General features: G+C 40.7%; 1 protein-coding gene and 1 non-coding gene across 2 annotated transcripts in view; one reads left to right on the top strand and one right to left on the bottom strand.

Moving 5' to 3' along the window:
• ugcg (UDP-glucose ceramide glucosyltransferase) overlaps positions 1–17278 on the bottom strand; it is a 33632-nt gene extending 16354 nt beyond the window's left edge. The window contains exon 1 of the mRNA XM_080188427.1: positions 17114–17278. Within this exon, the coding sequence (XP_080044553.1) occupies positions 17114–17211 (98 nt within the window). The 5' untranslated portion in view covers positions 17212–17278. The remainder of the gene's footprint in view (positions 1–17113) is intronic.
• Positions 13745–13932, top strand: LOC145343610 (U2 spliceosomal RNA). The gene has a single exon (XR_013886753.1). It is a non-coding gene; the product is annotated as a U2 spliceosomal RNA (small nuclear RNA).
• Positions 17279–17856: the final 578 nt, after the last annotated feature.

Genomic DNA, 17856 nt, shown 5'->3' with positions numbered 1-17856 from the left:
ACATTTGGTTTTCACATATATTAGGACACAGTGAAAAGTATTCTATCTTGAGCGCTATACAGACAAAGCATATCGTCCATAGAGAAGGAAACGAGAGAGTGCAGAATGTAGTGTAGTGTTACAGTCATAGCTAGGGTGCAGAGAAAGATCAACTTAACGCAACGTAGGTCCATTCAAAAGTCTGACAGCGGCAGGGTAAAGCTATTCTTGAGTCGGTTGGTACGTGACCTCAGACTTTTGTATCTTTTTCCCACTGGAAGGTGGTGGAAGACAGAATGGGGTCCTTAATAATGCTGGCTGCTTTGCCGAGGCAGCAGGAAGTGTAGACTGAGTCAATGGATGGGAGGCTGGTTTGCATGAAGGACTGGGCTACATTCTCAACCTTTTGTAGTTTCTTACGGTCTTGGGCAAGGCAGGAGCCATATCAAGCTGTGAAACAACCAGAAAGAATGCTTTGTATGGTGCATCAACAGGTGAACTTTGCATTGAAAAATTGTGCAGTGTCAGAATGTCAACTAAAACAGCTAATTACAGGTATTAACACCCGTTTGGGTATTGAGGAATGCCAGATGTTCAATTCAGTTGAAGTGGTCTGTACTCTTATTTTTAAAGAAGTTTTTCCAAAGGTATCAAGAACCTTAATATTTATTCTGAGCAAATTTATTCTTCAGAAATATTTAATCCATTACAGTGGGAAATAAATGTCAACTTAGACCCAGGAGTTAATAGGCAACAAGAGGACATCCTTCAAGGAAACTGAATAATGACCCAATAAAAACATGGGACAATGGGCACCATGAAAATTGGGAGAGTTCCATTATAAAAAGCAGACTTGCACACTTACATAGCACCTACATCATCAAAAGGCTTATAACTAAATGAGGCTTTTTGGTGTTAAGCAGCATAATACAAATTAATGTACGTTTGTACTTTGGATTTCTTCTGCTTAAATGCTGTGACTAAAGAAAAGAGGCAATGTTTACAAACTAAAATATTGCTGTGAAGTCTAAGCCAAGTACAGTGAGTTGCTGTTGAGTGCTTTTTAACTCTGCGAAACAGCATCCATCTAAAAAAACACTATTCTGTGTTTGGTGGAACATGGTAGCAATGGCTATACGACATCAGCACAACCGTAACAACCTGCAGTAGGCTAATGGAAAATCCACAACAAACTTGTTTGGTAACTTTCCAAGTCTCTGTGCTCTCAGCAACAACATGAGCCAATTCATGGCTCCTACCTGTTATCCGATTGCCAAATATTATGTAAAAATGTAATGTGTCAATAAATTTGATGAAAAACACCCATTACTGAAAATCTGTTGAGGATTTTTTTTTTCAAAAATCAAGGAGAATAAGTTACCGGTTCTAGAAAACTGAATTATCCCAAAAACTGGGCCCATTTACATTTTGTACTAACTGTGTACAGAGAAATACATTTTATATGCAGATTTATGTTAAATGAACATACAATAAAGAAACTGACTTCTGGTTTAAAAATTCAAGCATCTGGAAATCCAGATTACCCGACAATTATCTGAAACATTAAACAATGGCTGGCTTGCTGCCGTAAAGGGACAAGTTTTCAGGTAAACATTTTGCAATAGAAATAATAGTAGATTGGTAATGAACATTTACTGGAATTCAGTTTATAAATGGTCTCCTCCTGGGCACAAAAGTCTGAAATGAAATCAGGTGGAACAAGAATGTGGCATTACAAGTATTGAGTTCATTTTTAGGCAGCTTTGAACATATAATCTCCATGTGGCACTTTCGTTTTTTATATTTTCATTGCTCTTTCCCATAAGGGGCCTCCACAGAGGCTACGGCAAGAGAGAAGCAACTGAGAACCACACAATGACGCACAAAAACGTCAAACCTACAGAACATGGACAGAAAACATTTGTTGCCAAAGAGAATCCTGGTGCCAAAAGATAAATGCCATTTTACTTTTCCACTATGGCAGCAGGAAAAGAAGTCTGCACTTCCCTATTGCAATTATCTAAAAACACGCCTGCAATCTTCAAAGCACAGTTTACAGTTAGTTACAACATACAAAATTGGCTCAGTACAATGAGTAGGAAGGAGACATAAAATCATAATTGCAATGTTTGCAGCAGTTTAGCCTCGAGCGGAGACTACATTCTCAAGTTTCCTCCAAACCAAGCAAACATTTAACACAGTAAACATTGTTACCCAGTAATCAACTAGCTGCAAGTCTCTACTAATCTGGAATTTTTCATGTTCCCCTAATATGAATTGTCACTTTATCTACCAAAAGCAATTGCAAAGTTATCTGTACTTGCATACTGTATTATTTTACATTTTAAAATATGTTTTATGTACTGTTGAAGGTAAGAATACTGCATTTTAAAATATGCATTTTGCATATTAGTTCATACTACAAGTATTGGGCTATATTCAATTAGTAAATAGAACTGGTGTTTTTGATTAACCAGCACACCCATTCCCCACGCATGCCAAATAATATCTTTCAACTGTATATCCCAAAATGGGACAACTCAGGCCAAGACTTACAGATTTTCTTTTTAACATAAATCATTCATTCCCTAAAAATGTGGATTGCATTACAAGAATTGTTTTTGGGTGACATGGAGGAAATGGAGATTAACCATTAATGAATATGCAAAGCACCATCAAGAATATTTATTGATACTTAATTTCAGTGGTTTTCCAAGATCATGCACACGCATTCCCATAGACCCACAAATGTGCTTTATGAAGTATTCAATAAATCACCCTTTGCTCCAGGAACATATTGGGCAAGGCAAATGAGTCTCTGCCTGTATTGACAGACATCCTTGATTCTACCTTATAAAAAGGAAGCTTGTCCTATCAAACTAATTAAAAAAGATTAAATTTAAAGTGAGGAATGGGCACAGGAATTCAGCGAAAGGGATATTGTTGGTACGAAACAGAGTTTGTGATGGTGATGTAAGCAATAGCTTTCGTCTTCCAAAATATCTAGTTGCAGCAAGCTTCTACTAGCAATGGTGGCATAGTAGCAATGTCACTGGACTGGAAATTCAGACAACCAGCCTAATGATCTGGGGTCATGGGATAAAATCCCATCATGGCAACTGGTGGAATTTAAATTAATAAATTTGGAAACTAAAGCTCACCTCAGTAATGGTGATCATGACTACTATCATTGATTGTTGAAAAAAAACCCATCTGATTCATTACTTCCATTTAAGAAAGGAAACCTGTTCTCACCTGATCTGGCTTACATGTGACTCCTGACTCATAGCAACGTGGTTGACTCTTAACTGTCCTCAATTCAAAGGCAATCATGCCATGAAACAACAAATGAAACAAAATCTAGTGCTGCACGTCAAATAAGCAGTGAGAATTGAGACACAGTAGAGGGGTCGAGAGAGATGATGAGATAGAGCTGGGTATTGTTGACATGTGTGCTGAATCTGACGTTGCATTTTCAGATAATGTTGGCATGGATCCGAATCTAAATGGGAAATAAGGGGGGGATAAGTATAGACTCTTGGGGTCACCAAGAGGTAATACTGTGGGAATAGAAGAGAAGCCACTACTGGTGATAATCTGGCTATGATTGACCAAACAAGAATGGGGCCAGGCAACCGCTATTGCATCTAGCTGTACACAGTGCAATCAACGTCAAAAATTTCAGACAGGTCAAGAAGGATGAGGAAGGATTACCATAACAGTCACATAGAACATCAGTTGTAATTTTGGCTACAGCCATTTCAGAATACAGCTCTGGGCAGAAATCAGATTAAAGAGATTTAAACGCGAAGTTCAGGAAAAACTCGGTGTGGATTTGGGAGGCAACAGCAGTTTCTTGGAGAGGGGAGGGCACTTGAACATTAGTTTGCAAAGACAGGGTAGGGAGAAGAGTTCAAGGATGATTATTTGAGGAGGGGGCAATGATGATAGAATTGAAGAAAAGTGGGAGGTACTTAAAAAAGGAACCGAAGATAGGAGCAGGAGGCCATTTGACCCTTTGAGCCTGCTCCGCCATTCGTTAAGATCACGGCTGAACATCCAACTCGATAGCCTAATCCTGCTTTCTCCCCATAACCTTTGATCCCATTTGCCCCAAGTGCTATATCCAGCCACCTCTTGAATATATTCAACGTTTTGGCATCAACTTTTTCCCGTGGTAATGAATTCCACAGGATCACCACTCTGTGTGAAGAAATGTCTTCTCACCTCTGTCCTAAACAGTCTACCCTGAATCCTCGGACTGTGACCCCTGGTTTTGGATTCCCCACCGTCAGGAACATCCTCCCTGCATCTATTGTGTCTAGACCTGTTAGAATTTTATAAGTCTCATGAGATCTCCCTGCATTCGTCTGAACTCCAGCGAAAACAATCCTAACCTAGTCAATCTTTCCTCATACATCAGCCTGGTAAATCTTCACTGCACTCTCTCTAGAGCAAGAACATCCTTCCTCAGAAAAGGAGACCAAAACTGCACACAATACTTTAAGTGTGGCCTCACTGAGGCCCAGTATAGTTGCAACAACACATTCCTGCTCCTGTTCTCGAAAGCTCTCACAATGAAGGCCAACATGCCATTCGCTTCCTTTACCGCCTGCTGCACCTGCATGCTTACCTTCAACGACTGGTGCACAAGGACACCCAGGCCCTGCTGCACACTCCCCTCTCCCAATTCAGCCATTCAGGTAGTAATCTGTCTTGTTTTTGCTTCCAAAGCAGATAGCCTCACACTTATCCAAAGTATACTGCGTCTGCCATTGATTTGTCCTCTCACCCAACCTGTCCAGATCATTCTGAAGGATCTCTGCATCCTCGCCACAGTTCACTCTCCCACCCAACTTGATATCATCTGCAAATTTTGAGATGTTACATTTTGTCCCCTCATCCAAATCATTAATATACATTGTGAATAGCTGGGGTCTCAGCACCGATCCCTGTTACTGCCTGCCAATTTGAAAAGCTCCCATTAATTCCTACTCTTTGTTTCCTCTCTGCCAACCAGTTTTCTATCCATCGCAATATACTTCCCCCAATCCCGTGCGCTTTAATCTTGCGCAATAATCTCGTGTGGGTCTTTGTCAAATGCTTTCTTAAAAGATCTTAAGAGGGAAGGCTATAACATAGGGACCAGGGAAGGAAACTGGGTGCTCAACAGGTTAGTAGATATATGAATTAGAGAGCAGGACAAGGGCTTTTTGAACATGATAACCTTGGAGAGGAAGAAAGGAGAGAAAAATGTGAATTTAAGGTTAGGGTAGGGAGTACCTTAGCAAAATAGATAACCTTACAAAATAGGTTAATAGTAAATTTGTAATGGTGACAAAAACACAAGCAAAAACAGTTTGTGGTTTTCTTGGTAGCAGCAATACCAACTTACATTTGTATAGCACCTCTTACATGGCAAAAGGATCCTAAGGTACTTCACAAGCAATTTTATCAAACAGAAAGAGAGATGTCAAGAGTCCAGCATTAGAAGATCACAGAAATCTAGGAGCGTTTTGGACTAGAGAAGTGATAGGGAGGGGAAGAGCTGGTAAACATGCATGATCATTTTAACAATAAGGCTTTGCCAGCTAATGTAGGTCAATGAGCACAGAGGTGATAGGTGAACGGCGTCTGCTGCAAGTTTTTGGGTAAGCTCATGTTTATGGAGGGTGAATGATGGGAGGCTGGCCAGGATTGCACTAGGCAACAGCAGATACAGCAGTAAGGCACACAATTTTTAATCCTGCTTAAGTGGTGTGACAACCTACATCCAATACTTTAATGGCCAGTTGCAAAGCAAATGTGCTCAATGACTATGAGTCAACTTGATTTACCTTCAGAATTTTAGCCACTCAGCACTTCACACAAAGTGATCCTGGTGAAATCCAGAAACACACAGCAAGCACAAGAATGTTCTGTACTACATTACATTTTCCAAAATAAAAAAGCAGATTGCACAACACTATTAATTTTAAGTAACAAATTCCACCTTTAAGTGTGAGAAGATCATAATTTTATTTCAATTATGAAGGCTCCTATACTTGACAAAACTTCACTAACAGTATCAGAATAGTTGCCTTCTAACATCTAATTTAGAAGTCCAATTAAATGTGCAAATACTTGCTTAGAATATGTATTCCTTGTTTTGCATATTACATCAATAGATTTGTAGTATACTAGCAAGATCAGCTTTGAAATAGCAAAGATTTGCAATTTATTTCACTGGGCCAAGTGGCCTATTTCTGCTCTTGTCTTATGGTCTTACTAAAGTCTGCAAAACCCAGTTTGTAGCTTACATTGTCAAACATCTGAATTTCAATATCCAAATAGTAATATTCCTGCTTTGTCAAATCAGGTTGACATGGGATCTTAAAATTTGTGCTTTGAAAAATATGCATCACCAAGGTAAAACAGGCTGTGTGGGGAAAGAAAGCAAATGTGGTGGTGACGGTGGGGGAAGGGGAGACCACTCACTTTGAAATCCTGGCTTCAAGAAACCCTTGACCTTGCTTTCTGCAGTGATAGTGCATTGCAGGGTTTCAAACATGCAAAGCACAAAAGCTGAAGTCATCATCCTTACATCTGCAATGAAACTACTCTCTAGGAGGGAATTTATTCCAGCCAGATAGATCATACCCGATTCTCAGTTTTAAATTCAAATGTTCTCAAGGCAAAACAGCAATTAGAATTTCATAATATATATTTAGTAATTTTTAACAATGGATGAATTTCCTATTCGACGTGTCTTTCATTTATTTAAAATACCAAATGAAGAACAACCTTGCTTTTCAATATACATAACATTGCTGAGGTTAAATTATACACTTCTCATAGTCCTTTCAAAGGAAAGCTTGTATTTACTATACATGATGTTCTTTTCATCGAATGCAGATTGGTATTTAGCTACATTCAGAACAACACTAACACCAGAAAGATCAGAAGAATCACTGACAGTACAATCTACTTTTATTTGAAGAAAGTTATCAAAACGAAGGCAGACCTCTTTCACTCCTAATGACCTTCTCTCCTGCCTCTGCACCTCCAGTCCCCAGCAATTGCAGCATTGCAAAAAATGTTTTCTTGCCTTCCTTGCTAAAAACAAGCATGTGGCAGGAGTGTTGAGAAAGTGCACAACAGCAGGGGATGTTAATAGATTTCAGACAGGGAGAGGAAAAGGAGAATGGCAAGGCCGGACAAAAACATCCATGCACAAGTTTCATTCTCACACAAGCGAATAGAATTTTTACAGAACGTGGTGTCTTTTTAGCAAATACATGGCCATATGTTCCAAGAATATGCTTCTTAATTACTGAAAAGGCTTTCAAAACAGGTTTTCTTGTTTAATTCCATACACGTACTCTAGTCTAAAGAATTCTTTACTCTTTCATGCTATCATTACCACTCTCTGTGCTTCACGTTTCGTTGTGTCATTTAATCTTCCCCACCTTCTAACCTATCCCTAGTATTCTATTTTGCTCCACCTACCCTTCACCCCTTTTCCAAAAGCATAAAACCCATCACATTTCTACCTCTGTCTAGTTCCAAAGATGTGGAGACGCCAGCATTGGACTGGGGTAAACACAGCAAGAAGTCTCACAACACCAGGTTAAAGTCCAACAGATTTATTTGGTAGCAAAAGCCACTAGCTTTCGGAGCGCTGCCCCTTCGTCAAGTGAGTGGGAGTTCTGTTCACAAACAGGGCATATAAAGACAAACTCAATTTACAAAATAATGGTTGGAATACTGTAGTTCCAAAGAGTCATACTGGACTGAAAACGTTTCTCTCTCCATAGATGCTGCCACACGTGCTGGGTTTTTACAGCATTTTCTGTTTTTATATCAGATTTCCGGCATACACAGCAATTTGCTTTAACATCATTCGCCTTGTTCCTTTTTGTGTATTTTTTAGAATGAGGAAATGTTTGGTTACAAAAATTACTACCAAGGCTCACTGCTTGTGATCACAGTAAACAAACTCAGATCTATTGCGTTAGTAATACAATGCAACAACTATAGATCTTCAGTTTGTCTTTTTACAACTTCACACGTGTTTCCAGAGCTTTGAAAATGATTTTGGAAGCTATTTTACCAACTTCACAGAAGGAAATAAAAAATTCCAAAGCAGTACAACACCACCATGCCAAATGCTATTGATTGAATGGCATAATGGAATGTGAAGCACAGGGAGTGGTAATGATAGCATGAAAGACTAAAGTATTCTTTAGACTAGAGTACATGTTAACAGTAGAATAAAGATCATGAGCCTCTGCCAATTCTATTTGAAATCTGCAACAACATTTGTATGGAATTATACAAAAAACCTATTTTGAAACTCCTTTCAGTAATTAAAAAGCATATTCTTGGAGCGTATGGCCATGTATTTGTACCAAATACAAAATGCCAAACAGAAAGTTTATAAAAGCCACAAACTAACATGTAACTTGTGCAATTGTGTTGTCTAATCACAAATTCTCACATAAATCCGAAGGTCAATCAACAATATACTGGAATACTTCCAGATTTAAAGCAAACTCTCCCATATAAAGTTTCACACAGGAATTGGGCACCAGCAACCAAATTTCTTTCAAAACAAAAGGTCTCAAATGTTTATAAGGCATTCTGAGCTTCGCCGTCATTTACCCTGAATTCTCTTAATTAGGTTAAAACCTTGCAACACATACAATATATCAGACTGAATATCAATGTTATTTGAAAATTATTTCTGAAACTGAAATTTAAAAAGCATGCCATTGGACAAACACCTACAGACACTTATGCCACAGAAAGCAATTCAGCCTCTACAGTTATCTATAAGACTATATTTGTTACCATGTTTTCCAAGGTTTCCTTATCCTTAGGTGACTTCAAACCTCTAACTATTCATTCTTAATTCACTCCCCTGAACTCTTCCCTATAGATACATCTCCTATCCATATTCATGGCTACTCCCCAACCATAATCACAATCAGTGTCAAGGCCACTTCCAACCACTACTATGTGTACCTCTCATCATCCCTCAGCTGCTTTCAACCCCTTTCCTTTTGTATTGGTTTCTAGAAACATCTGCCCCCCTCGCCCAAGCTAAATTACTTACAACCACACTTTCAAAGATCCAACTGCACAGTCTTTGGATTTGTTTACCACAATTGTCCAGCTAAAGAACGCCTCCCAGCAAAACTTTTGTTCTCTGATTCTTATTATTCCTGGGTATATTCCAATCTACATTTTAAGCCCAAGATTGCGAACATGGGTGCAACAATCCCACAACTAGTTGAATCATTTATCAGATAACCACAGTATATCATTAACTTCACACTCTAACAAAACAATTCCACAACCAAAAGGGTCATCCTGGATGGCAACAAAAGTACCTCAACTTATTTTCTCTGTTACCAACTATCGACTTAATCCTATGTCCTTCCTCCTTAATCTTCCTGGACTAACAACTATGGCACCATTAGTTTAGCTCATTTTCCCTTCCCATTTCCACCATCCCATGAAGTCACGCAATTCCCTGCCCCTGGCTTGGACCCACCTGTCCCAGACCCTTACAGGGTTTATCTCAACAAGACCACAGCACCTTGCCTAACCCACACCATCAATGTGACAAAAGGACGTTACATTTTGTAGATTAAAAAACAAATCCTTATAGGCAGGTTCAAACATAACCAATGGATGTATATGGTTCCCTTAATGCAAAAACATATAAACAGAAGAGAAAGGAGCTGGACAAGGCCCATTTGGCTCTTCAAACTTCTTTAGCCATTCAATATGATTAGGTCGATCTATTTCAACTCCACTTTCCTACAGTCACACATCCCAGAATCTCTCTACCTCACTTGAATATTCTCAACACTATGCATTCAGAGATTTCTGGGATACTATTCACACTATTTGAATGAAAACATTTCTCATTTCAGTTGTAAGTGGTCAATTCCTTAACCCAAGACTGGACATCAAATTCTTATCTCCCCAGCCAGGGGAAAACAGCCTCAGTGTCAACCCCCTTAAGAATTGTACGTATTTCAAACTGATCATCCCTCATTCTGCGAAACCCTTGAAAATACAGATCTAGTCAACACAATCTCTCCCCACAGGACAAGCTTCTCTTCTTAGAATGAGTCCTGTTAACTTCTATTGCATTCTGAAGGCAAGTACATCCTTCCATCTTAATCATTCACTAGTTACAACCTCAAAAATACCTAAAGGAGTAAGTGAGGAGAGATTTAAGGGAAGAATTTCCAGACCATAGCAGCAGATGGCAAAATTACCAATGTAATGTAAAATTAAGGATCATAGATGCATATTAGTGAAATTCCCAAGATGTTGCTCATGGTAAGTCAGAAAAAGACAAGACTGTTGCATGGTGAGCAGTTAGGAGCACTGCCTCTGGATGCTGAAATGATGTCCAGCTTCCAATGAAGTACGGGTGTGTTCCCATTCCATTTAGAGAGTGGATGAGGTTCTTCAACCCTGGTTGTAGCCCCCCTGAGGCAAATGGATACCAAAGAGAATCCTTACAGGGTTTTACAGGGTAGAGGCAAAAATTGATATTTCCCATAAGACAAATGAGCAGAAGTCAGCCATTTGGTCCATCAAGTCTGCTCTGCCAATCAATGAGATCATGGCTAATAAAACCCTCAACTCCATTTTCCTGCCTCGTCCCCATAATCCTTGACTCCCTGACCGATTAAAAATCTATCTCAGCCTTGAACGTTCTTAAAGACCCCAACCTCAACAGTTGTCTGCAGTAAAGAATTTCACAGGTCCACTACCATCCGAGAAAAATCCTTAAACGTGCAACCCCTTACTCAGATTATACCTTCTGGTCCTGGATTCTCCCACAAGAGGAAACATCCTCTCAGCATCTATCCAGTCAAGCCCACTGAGAATCCTATATGTGTCAATAAGGTCACCCCTCATTCTTCTAAACTAATGAATACTGGCCCAGCCTACTTAGCCTCCCCTTATAAGACAATGCCTCCATACCTACAAACAACCTAGTGAATCTTCTTGTCTCCATTGCCAGTGCATCATTCCTCAGATAAGGGGACCAAAACTGCTCACAGTATTCTAGATATGGTCTAACTAGTGCCTTGTATAGTTTTAGCAATACGTGCATACTTTTATACTCCATTCCCTTTGAAATAAAGGCCAACATTCCATTTGCCTTGACAATTACCTGATGAGCTTGGATGCTATCTTTTTGTGAAGAATTATGCATGAGGGCTCCACAAATCCCTGTTTTGCAGTTTTCTGAAGTCTTCCTTTATCTGCCTGGCTCTAGAACCAAGAGAGACAGTCTCAAAATAAGAGGAAGGCCATTTAGGACTGAGATGAGAAGGAATTTCTTCGTGCAGTGATGAATCTTTGAAATTTTCTACGTACAGATCTGTGGATGTTTAGTCATTGAACATATTCGTGACAGAGGTTGACAGATTTCCGAGATATGGGGACAGTTGGGGAAATTGCATTGGGGTTGAGGATAGCTGAATGCCGGAACAGGCTCAAGATGCCAATTAGCTGCCTCCTGCTTCTACTTCCCATGAAGAAAGAAAGTATGAGAAGGGCAGCAAAAAAACCCCACAACCACCACTCTTCCTGTTAAGTGGATGGAGAATCTCATGTGGAACCTGCAGTAGAATTATCCCAGGGCCGAACAGAGCTAACAAAAACACCATGATCATCTTCCCACTATATTTGAGCAATGCCATTTAAAAAATTATCACCGCTCATAGTCTCTTCCAGTCGGTCTCAAGATAGATGCCATGACAAGTAACATAAGAGCAATTTCTGCTAATTATTTTGATTGTTCAACAGAACGTCTTAGAGTATCAAATGGAATAAATATAAATTGGGAGGAAAGTGATCAACCCAACACAAATTTTGAGAAATGCATTCCGTGGAAATGTAAATAATTGTAGATGCACAGGCACATTGGGTTAAATGGCTGCCTTCTATATTGTATCATTCTGTGCTTGCGAACTGATACTTCCTCTCAGTTTTAGTGTAAATGATCAGATATAGATATGCAAATAAGACTGTAGCCACCTCCAGATGTGATACAATGTGACTGACATACAGATGTACCACTGCAGTGTGGAAGGCACTACATCAGAAACATACTTTAAAAACTAAGACCACTGGAAATCAAATGGTGAAAATGAAGAACTGTAAAAAAGAAAGTAATATTATTACTTTGATTATTACGACACTGAAGGCTGAGAGGTTGCTACTACCATAGAATTAAACTGTCATGAGTCACAAATGTGCTAAACTTGGTTGCAGCAAGAAACATTATTGAGAGAGAGAGACTGGAATGTAGCTTATTTTACAAACGCTGCTCCTAGATAATTCACTGGCTGAATCATTTCACCTCTGCCCTATTCAGCTGTATTGCTATATAGTCCAGAACCAACAAAGAATATTTGCCTCTCATTTTAATAAGCATCATAGGACCAGCATTGTTTCTGGGCTTTGAAGCATGGAACATAGCCTGACAGATGGTCACCATGCAAAAGGGTGTCTCTTGAAAGACTGCATGTTTAAATCACGGACGTGACCGTTTTGGAAGCTGCGTTTTTAAGCACATCTTGAATTATCATAATCTTGGTTCCCTATTTGCACAGATTAAACTGTCTCTTTTTAAAAAGATCAAAATTTGCGTTCGAAATCTACAAGTAAAAACTAGCACAGAACAAATGCAGATGCACACTCAGTAAGGGCTTGATATAAAATTCAGCCTTTGAGGGAGTCAAACGTGCCACCTGTATTCCATTAAAAGTTGTGCTTGTTCTCAGGAGGGCAATGGAGCAACTGTACCTCATTGAAGAGGAAACAGACACTCTGTAAAGCAATGACAACCACATGGATTATGCCCAGATGCCAAATAGAAGAATGAAGCAGTATTATTCACACAAGGCTATTTAGTGGCAGAATTCTAAAACACAATATGGAGTATAAGTTATGATTTTAATGAAGTTCTTTTACAGTCCAATTAAAAAGAATAGATTATGGCCATTCTGGCTCTCAAAACACAGATGAAGGGAATTCCTGGGTCGATTGTGAAAAAGAAAAACTCGATTCTATTTCCTACATTAACTAAGCCATATGGAAGACCCAAAATTATGAATGGATCTGCCAAAGCTTGGTTGAAATCTTATCCCTCATTACCTTGAGCAGTACGATTTATGAGACATTACAAATGAATTTTAGAAGTTACAACAGGATGATGGATTTTTAACTGCAGAAACTGAGATTTTCTGCTGTGATGCAGTCAGGTCAAGAGTTGCTAAAACAGGAACTATTCTGCAAGTGCAATATCTTTGATCTAAAAAAACTGCTGAGTTTCATATAACATTACTGACAAGAAACAGAGACAGCTTGTTTAGAAAAACCCAAATAAAGCTGGCTATGGCTTGCTGTCCTAATGCGACACTAAAAATTTACATTTAGTCACATAGGCTTGAAAAATGTCAGCTCTCATTGCAGTTTCCACAAAATTAATCATTCAGCTTTAGTTTGGAAGTTTAGACACTAACAAATTTCCTTCCAAAGTAGCTATTTAGTATACCAGAGTCATGGCCATGTGGACCAACAAATGATTAAGGATCAGCTGAATTCACATGACTAGTACAAAGCCAGAATTGACAAAGAAGGTTACACAAGGTTCAGATAACAGAAATAAAAATGATGCTCATCAAGCCTGTGAAGACACAAGGTAGTTCACACTGGGGACAGACCGTTCATCTGTTCTGAGTCTTTCGCTTCTCGGCCTTTTGGCTAAGATCAAGTGTAGTATTGACATGCTGTACTTGGTTGAAGTTACATTTTAGCTTCATTTGAAGCAATTTTTTAAAGCAGCATCTCGGCCTTTTGGCTAAGATGCAAATAAGATCAAGCCTTGGAGGAGCTACACCTACTCCAATCAGCTTGGATCATGTAGATCAAGCCCAAGACGGGAGGTGAGGGCCCTGTCTTGTCAGCTTGGATCAGGAATGTCTCAACTTAAGACTGTGAATTTGATTTAATTGGATTGGATTGAATTGGAATAAAGTATAAAAAAATGCTGAAAAGCCTGCTTTACAAACAAAGAGTTAGCAAAGTATTATTCAAACTTCACACCATGAAGTGATGTCAAGTAGCAGCATATCAATAAAAGGTCCATTTACAAAACAGTAATTTCACAACATTTGTCGATAGGTACACATCTCATGACAATTAAACAAATTTCATGACAATTAAACACCACCACTGCTCTACTACCAGACTTCTTCCACTATTGGAACTCTCAAGTTCATTCATAACATGTATGAGCTTCAGGGGAAGGGTACCAGACCAGGAGGTTAGTGATCTAGATATGAATGTGGGGCAATGTGATTAATCAAGTTTCAATTAGTGGTGTGGTAAACAGTGACACAGAAAGCTGTAGATTATATGAAGATACAGACAGCCTGGTTAAATGCGCAGAACAGTGGTAAATGGAATTTAATCCCGAAAAATGTGAGGTGATATATTTGGGAGGACAAACTTAAGAGAATACACAATAAATGGTAGGGTACTAGGAAGTACAGAGGGATATTGGAGTATATGTCCAAAGATCCCCGAATGCATCAGGACAGGTGACAAAGTGGTTGAGGCAGCGTATGGAATACTTGCTGGTATACTCTCCAGCTGGTATTTATTAGCCAAGGCATAGAATGTAAGGACAGTAAGGTTATTATAAAACACTTGTTAAACCATAACAAGAATATAGTGTGTAGTTCTGTCACCAAATAGGGAGGATCTGAAGGATCGCACTAGTGACGATGCAGAAGGGATTCACCAAGATGTTGCCTGGGCTGGAGTGTTTCAACTATGAAGAGAGGGTGGTTCGGCCGGGGTTGCGTTCCTTAGAGCAGAGAAGGCTGAGGGGGGGCCTGATTGAGGTGTACAAAATTATGAGGGACGTAGATAGATTAGATAGGAAAGGACCTTTCTCCTTAGTAAAGGGGTCAATAAACAGGGGGCATAGATTTAAGGTAAGGGGCAGGAGACTTAGAAGGGATCTGTGGAAAAGATTTTCAACCAGAGGATGGTGGGAATCTGGAATACTCTGCCCAAAAGGGTGATAGACAGGAACCCTCAACTGTTAAGAAACATGTAGGTGAGCACTGAAATAACATAGCACATAAGGCTATGGACCCAAGTGCTGGAAAATGGGATAGGAACAGACAAGTGCTTGATGGCCAGTGCAGATATGATGGGTTGGAGGACTTCTGTGCAGTAAAACTCTACGATTCGTCTTTTTGTGGTCTGCCAGTGAAGAACAAATGGTAACAGCAGATTTTTTGGGCATGGTTTGGGGGGGGGGGGGGCGGGGCGCAAGGGGGGAAAGTGGGAAACCTTCACAAGTCAGAAAGTTATAATTGTCATATTTTAACTGTTGCACACACATTGCTTTGTCATTACAGCTGGGTGTCTGCAGAATAAGTTATACAAATACCGGAGCCACAAGTGGCAGGACACATTTGTACAAAAGTGGGAAGTATCCACCAGTTGGCACAGTGACATGTTAGGACACATCCTCTTTAATTGAGATTCCAAACATGCTCCTTCCAGTCAAACTCCTTTCGTTGATATTTTTTCTTTTTTTCTGCAGTAGCACTGTTATCCTTCAGTTACTATCAAATGCCACCAAGTTATTCAACTGTAGCACATTACTGCTGAGTCCAATACCATATCCACACACACTCCCAACACAGCTTACTATGTAACAAAACAAAAATTGAAACACTGTTATTGTCATGGAGTTAACGAAGCAGCTGTCAGCTCCATACTGCCCATCCAGTTGAAATCAGCTCCCATGTTTGACTCGAGCAGCTATGCTGCACACCAAGTAAATTCTCAAAAACAATTTTTCCACCTCATGTTCCTGTGGCAAATCAACTCAGGAATAATTTAAGGGTCTGTTTCGAGGGCATGTTTACAGGCTAAGCATTCTTTTTTTCACTAGAGCGGGAATGTTTCCTGTAAAAATAAGTTACATGTTGAAAAGAGGATGCTGGGCATGACCTTTCCACACAGCCAACAATGGAAGAGGATTTCCTGCATGTATCCTTTTGGATTACGTGAAAAGAAAACCATCCTTCCAACAATAATTCTCAAAATTAGATTTCATCTTTTTGAGAAACAAGAAAAAGGACAAATTCTATTTCGTAAAGGCACTGATGATCATGAAAATACACATATGGCTGAGACAGCTTTATGATGGGGGGGGGGGGATGGGGGAGGGAGAAGAGTTTACATCATTCCCATCATAATATTAATACACGTACAGACGTATTTTAATAGTTTATGACACCGGTCTGTGTGTGTGTCCGTCCTCAGGATACAAGCGTTTCGCACCTTATCATTCCGACAATGATTTTAATTGAAGGGTTTAAATTAGTTCGCTTTAATCTATACCACAAAAGATTGTACATGTATGCTGAGTTAAATTTTAAACATGTACCCAACAAGCCAAATGTTAAATTTGTAGGAATCACTATTTGCAAAACAGGACATCAAAACATATTTTTTCAACGCCGCAATGTCGCCTGAAGCACCAGAGGGGAATAATTCAATGAATAAATTCGAAAGGGTTTTTTCCTAAGAAAGGAGGAACTGAGGGAGGGGTGCTTTTGTTGAAATCAATCTTCCAACACACTCGCTTCAAATTCAGCGGCGAGGCTGGCATTAGAGAGAACATATGAGAGTAGTTTTATAAAGAAATAAAACACAATGTCCAGGCACCCAAGGGATTAAAGAATGTACAGCGCCCCAAAGTGACCCAGAGGCGAGCTAGGCCCAAATCAGTCCGGGCAGCGGAGTTAAAGTGGAAGGTTTTAGTCTAAAAGCAAAGAGAGGGACAGAGAGAGGGGGGGCCGCGGGCCGATCACCAACAGTCAAACCAGCGGGAAAGGGTGAGGAGCCGGGGATTGATGCCCCTTCCCCCCGGGCTTCTCTCCGGCCTCCCCTGTGCCCCCCTCAAACCCCGGGTCTCTCCTCTCCTCTCCCCCCCCCAACCCCCGGCCTCTCTCCCCCACCCCCATCCCCCAGCCTCTCCCCCCTCCCCACACCCCCCCGCCCCGGCCTCTCCTGCCCCTCTTACCCGTACACGATGGACATGAAGTGCATCAGCCACAGGATGACGAACAGAATCAGGCCGAAGATGGAGAGACCCTGCAGAGCGAGTTCCAGCACCGCCATTCTGCAGTGACCTCCCTCCCTCCCTGTGCGTGTGGACGGTGACTCTGTGATGTGATGTGATCCGCTCTCTCTCTCTCTCGATGCCGGTGCGGCTCTGACTCACTCAGTGTCACAGGATCCTCCCCCGCCCCCGCAGCCCAGACCCAGGCCCCGCCCCCTCCGCAGCAAGCCCCGCCCCTGAGGGAGCAAACTGCACCCCTGAGGACCGACCCCAAATATTAACCCCACCCCCCAGAAAGCAAACTCCACCCCTGAGGAACAACCCCAAATATTAACCCCACCCCCCCACCCACCCCCAGGAAGCAAACTCCACCCCTGCGGAACAACCCCAAATATTAACCCCACCCCCCCACCCTCCCCCAGAAAGCAAACTCCACCCCTGAGGAACAACCCCAAATATTATTCACCACCCCTCCCCCAGAAAGCAAACTCCACCCCTGAGGAACAACCCCAAATATTATTCACCACCCCTCCCCCAGAAAGCAAACTCCACCCCTGAGGAACAACCCCAAATATTATTCACCACCCCCCCCAAAGCAAACTGCACCCCTGAGGACCGACCCCAAATATTAACCCCACCCCCAGGAAGCAAACTCCACCCCTGCGGAACAACCCCAAATATTATTCACCACCCCTCCCGCAGAA

This window comes from Carcharhinus amblyrhynchos, chromosome 5 (assembly GCF_965287045.1).
Source record: "Carcharhinus amblyrhynchos chromosome 5, sCarAmb.v2.hapA, whole genome shotgun sequence".
Classification (NCBI taxonomy): domain Eukaryota; kingdom Metazoa; phylum Chordata; class Chondrichthyes; order Carcharhiniformes; family Carcharhinidae; genus Carcharhinus; species Carcharhinus amblyrhynchos.
Note: the sequence above shows the minus strand (reverse complement) of the source record. Positions and strands in the feature narration are given on the sequence as shown.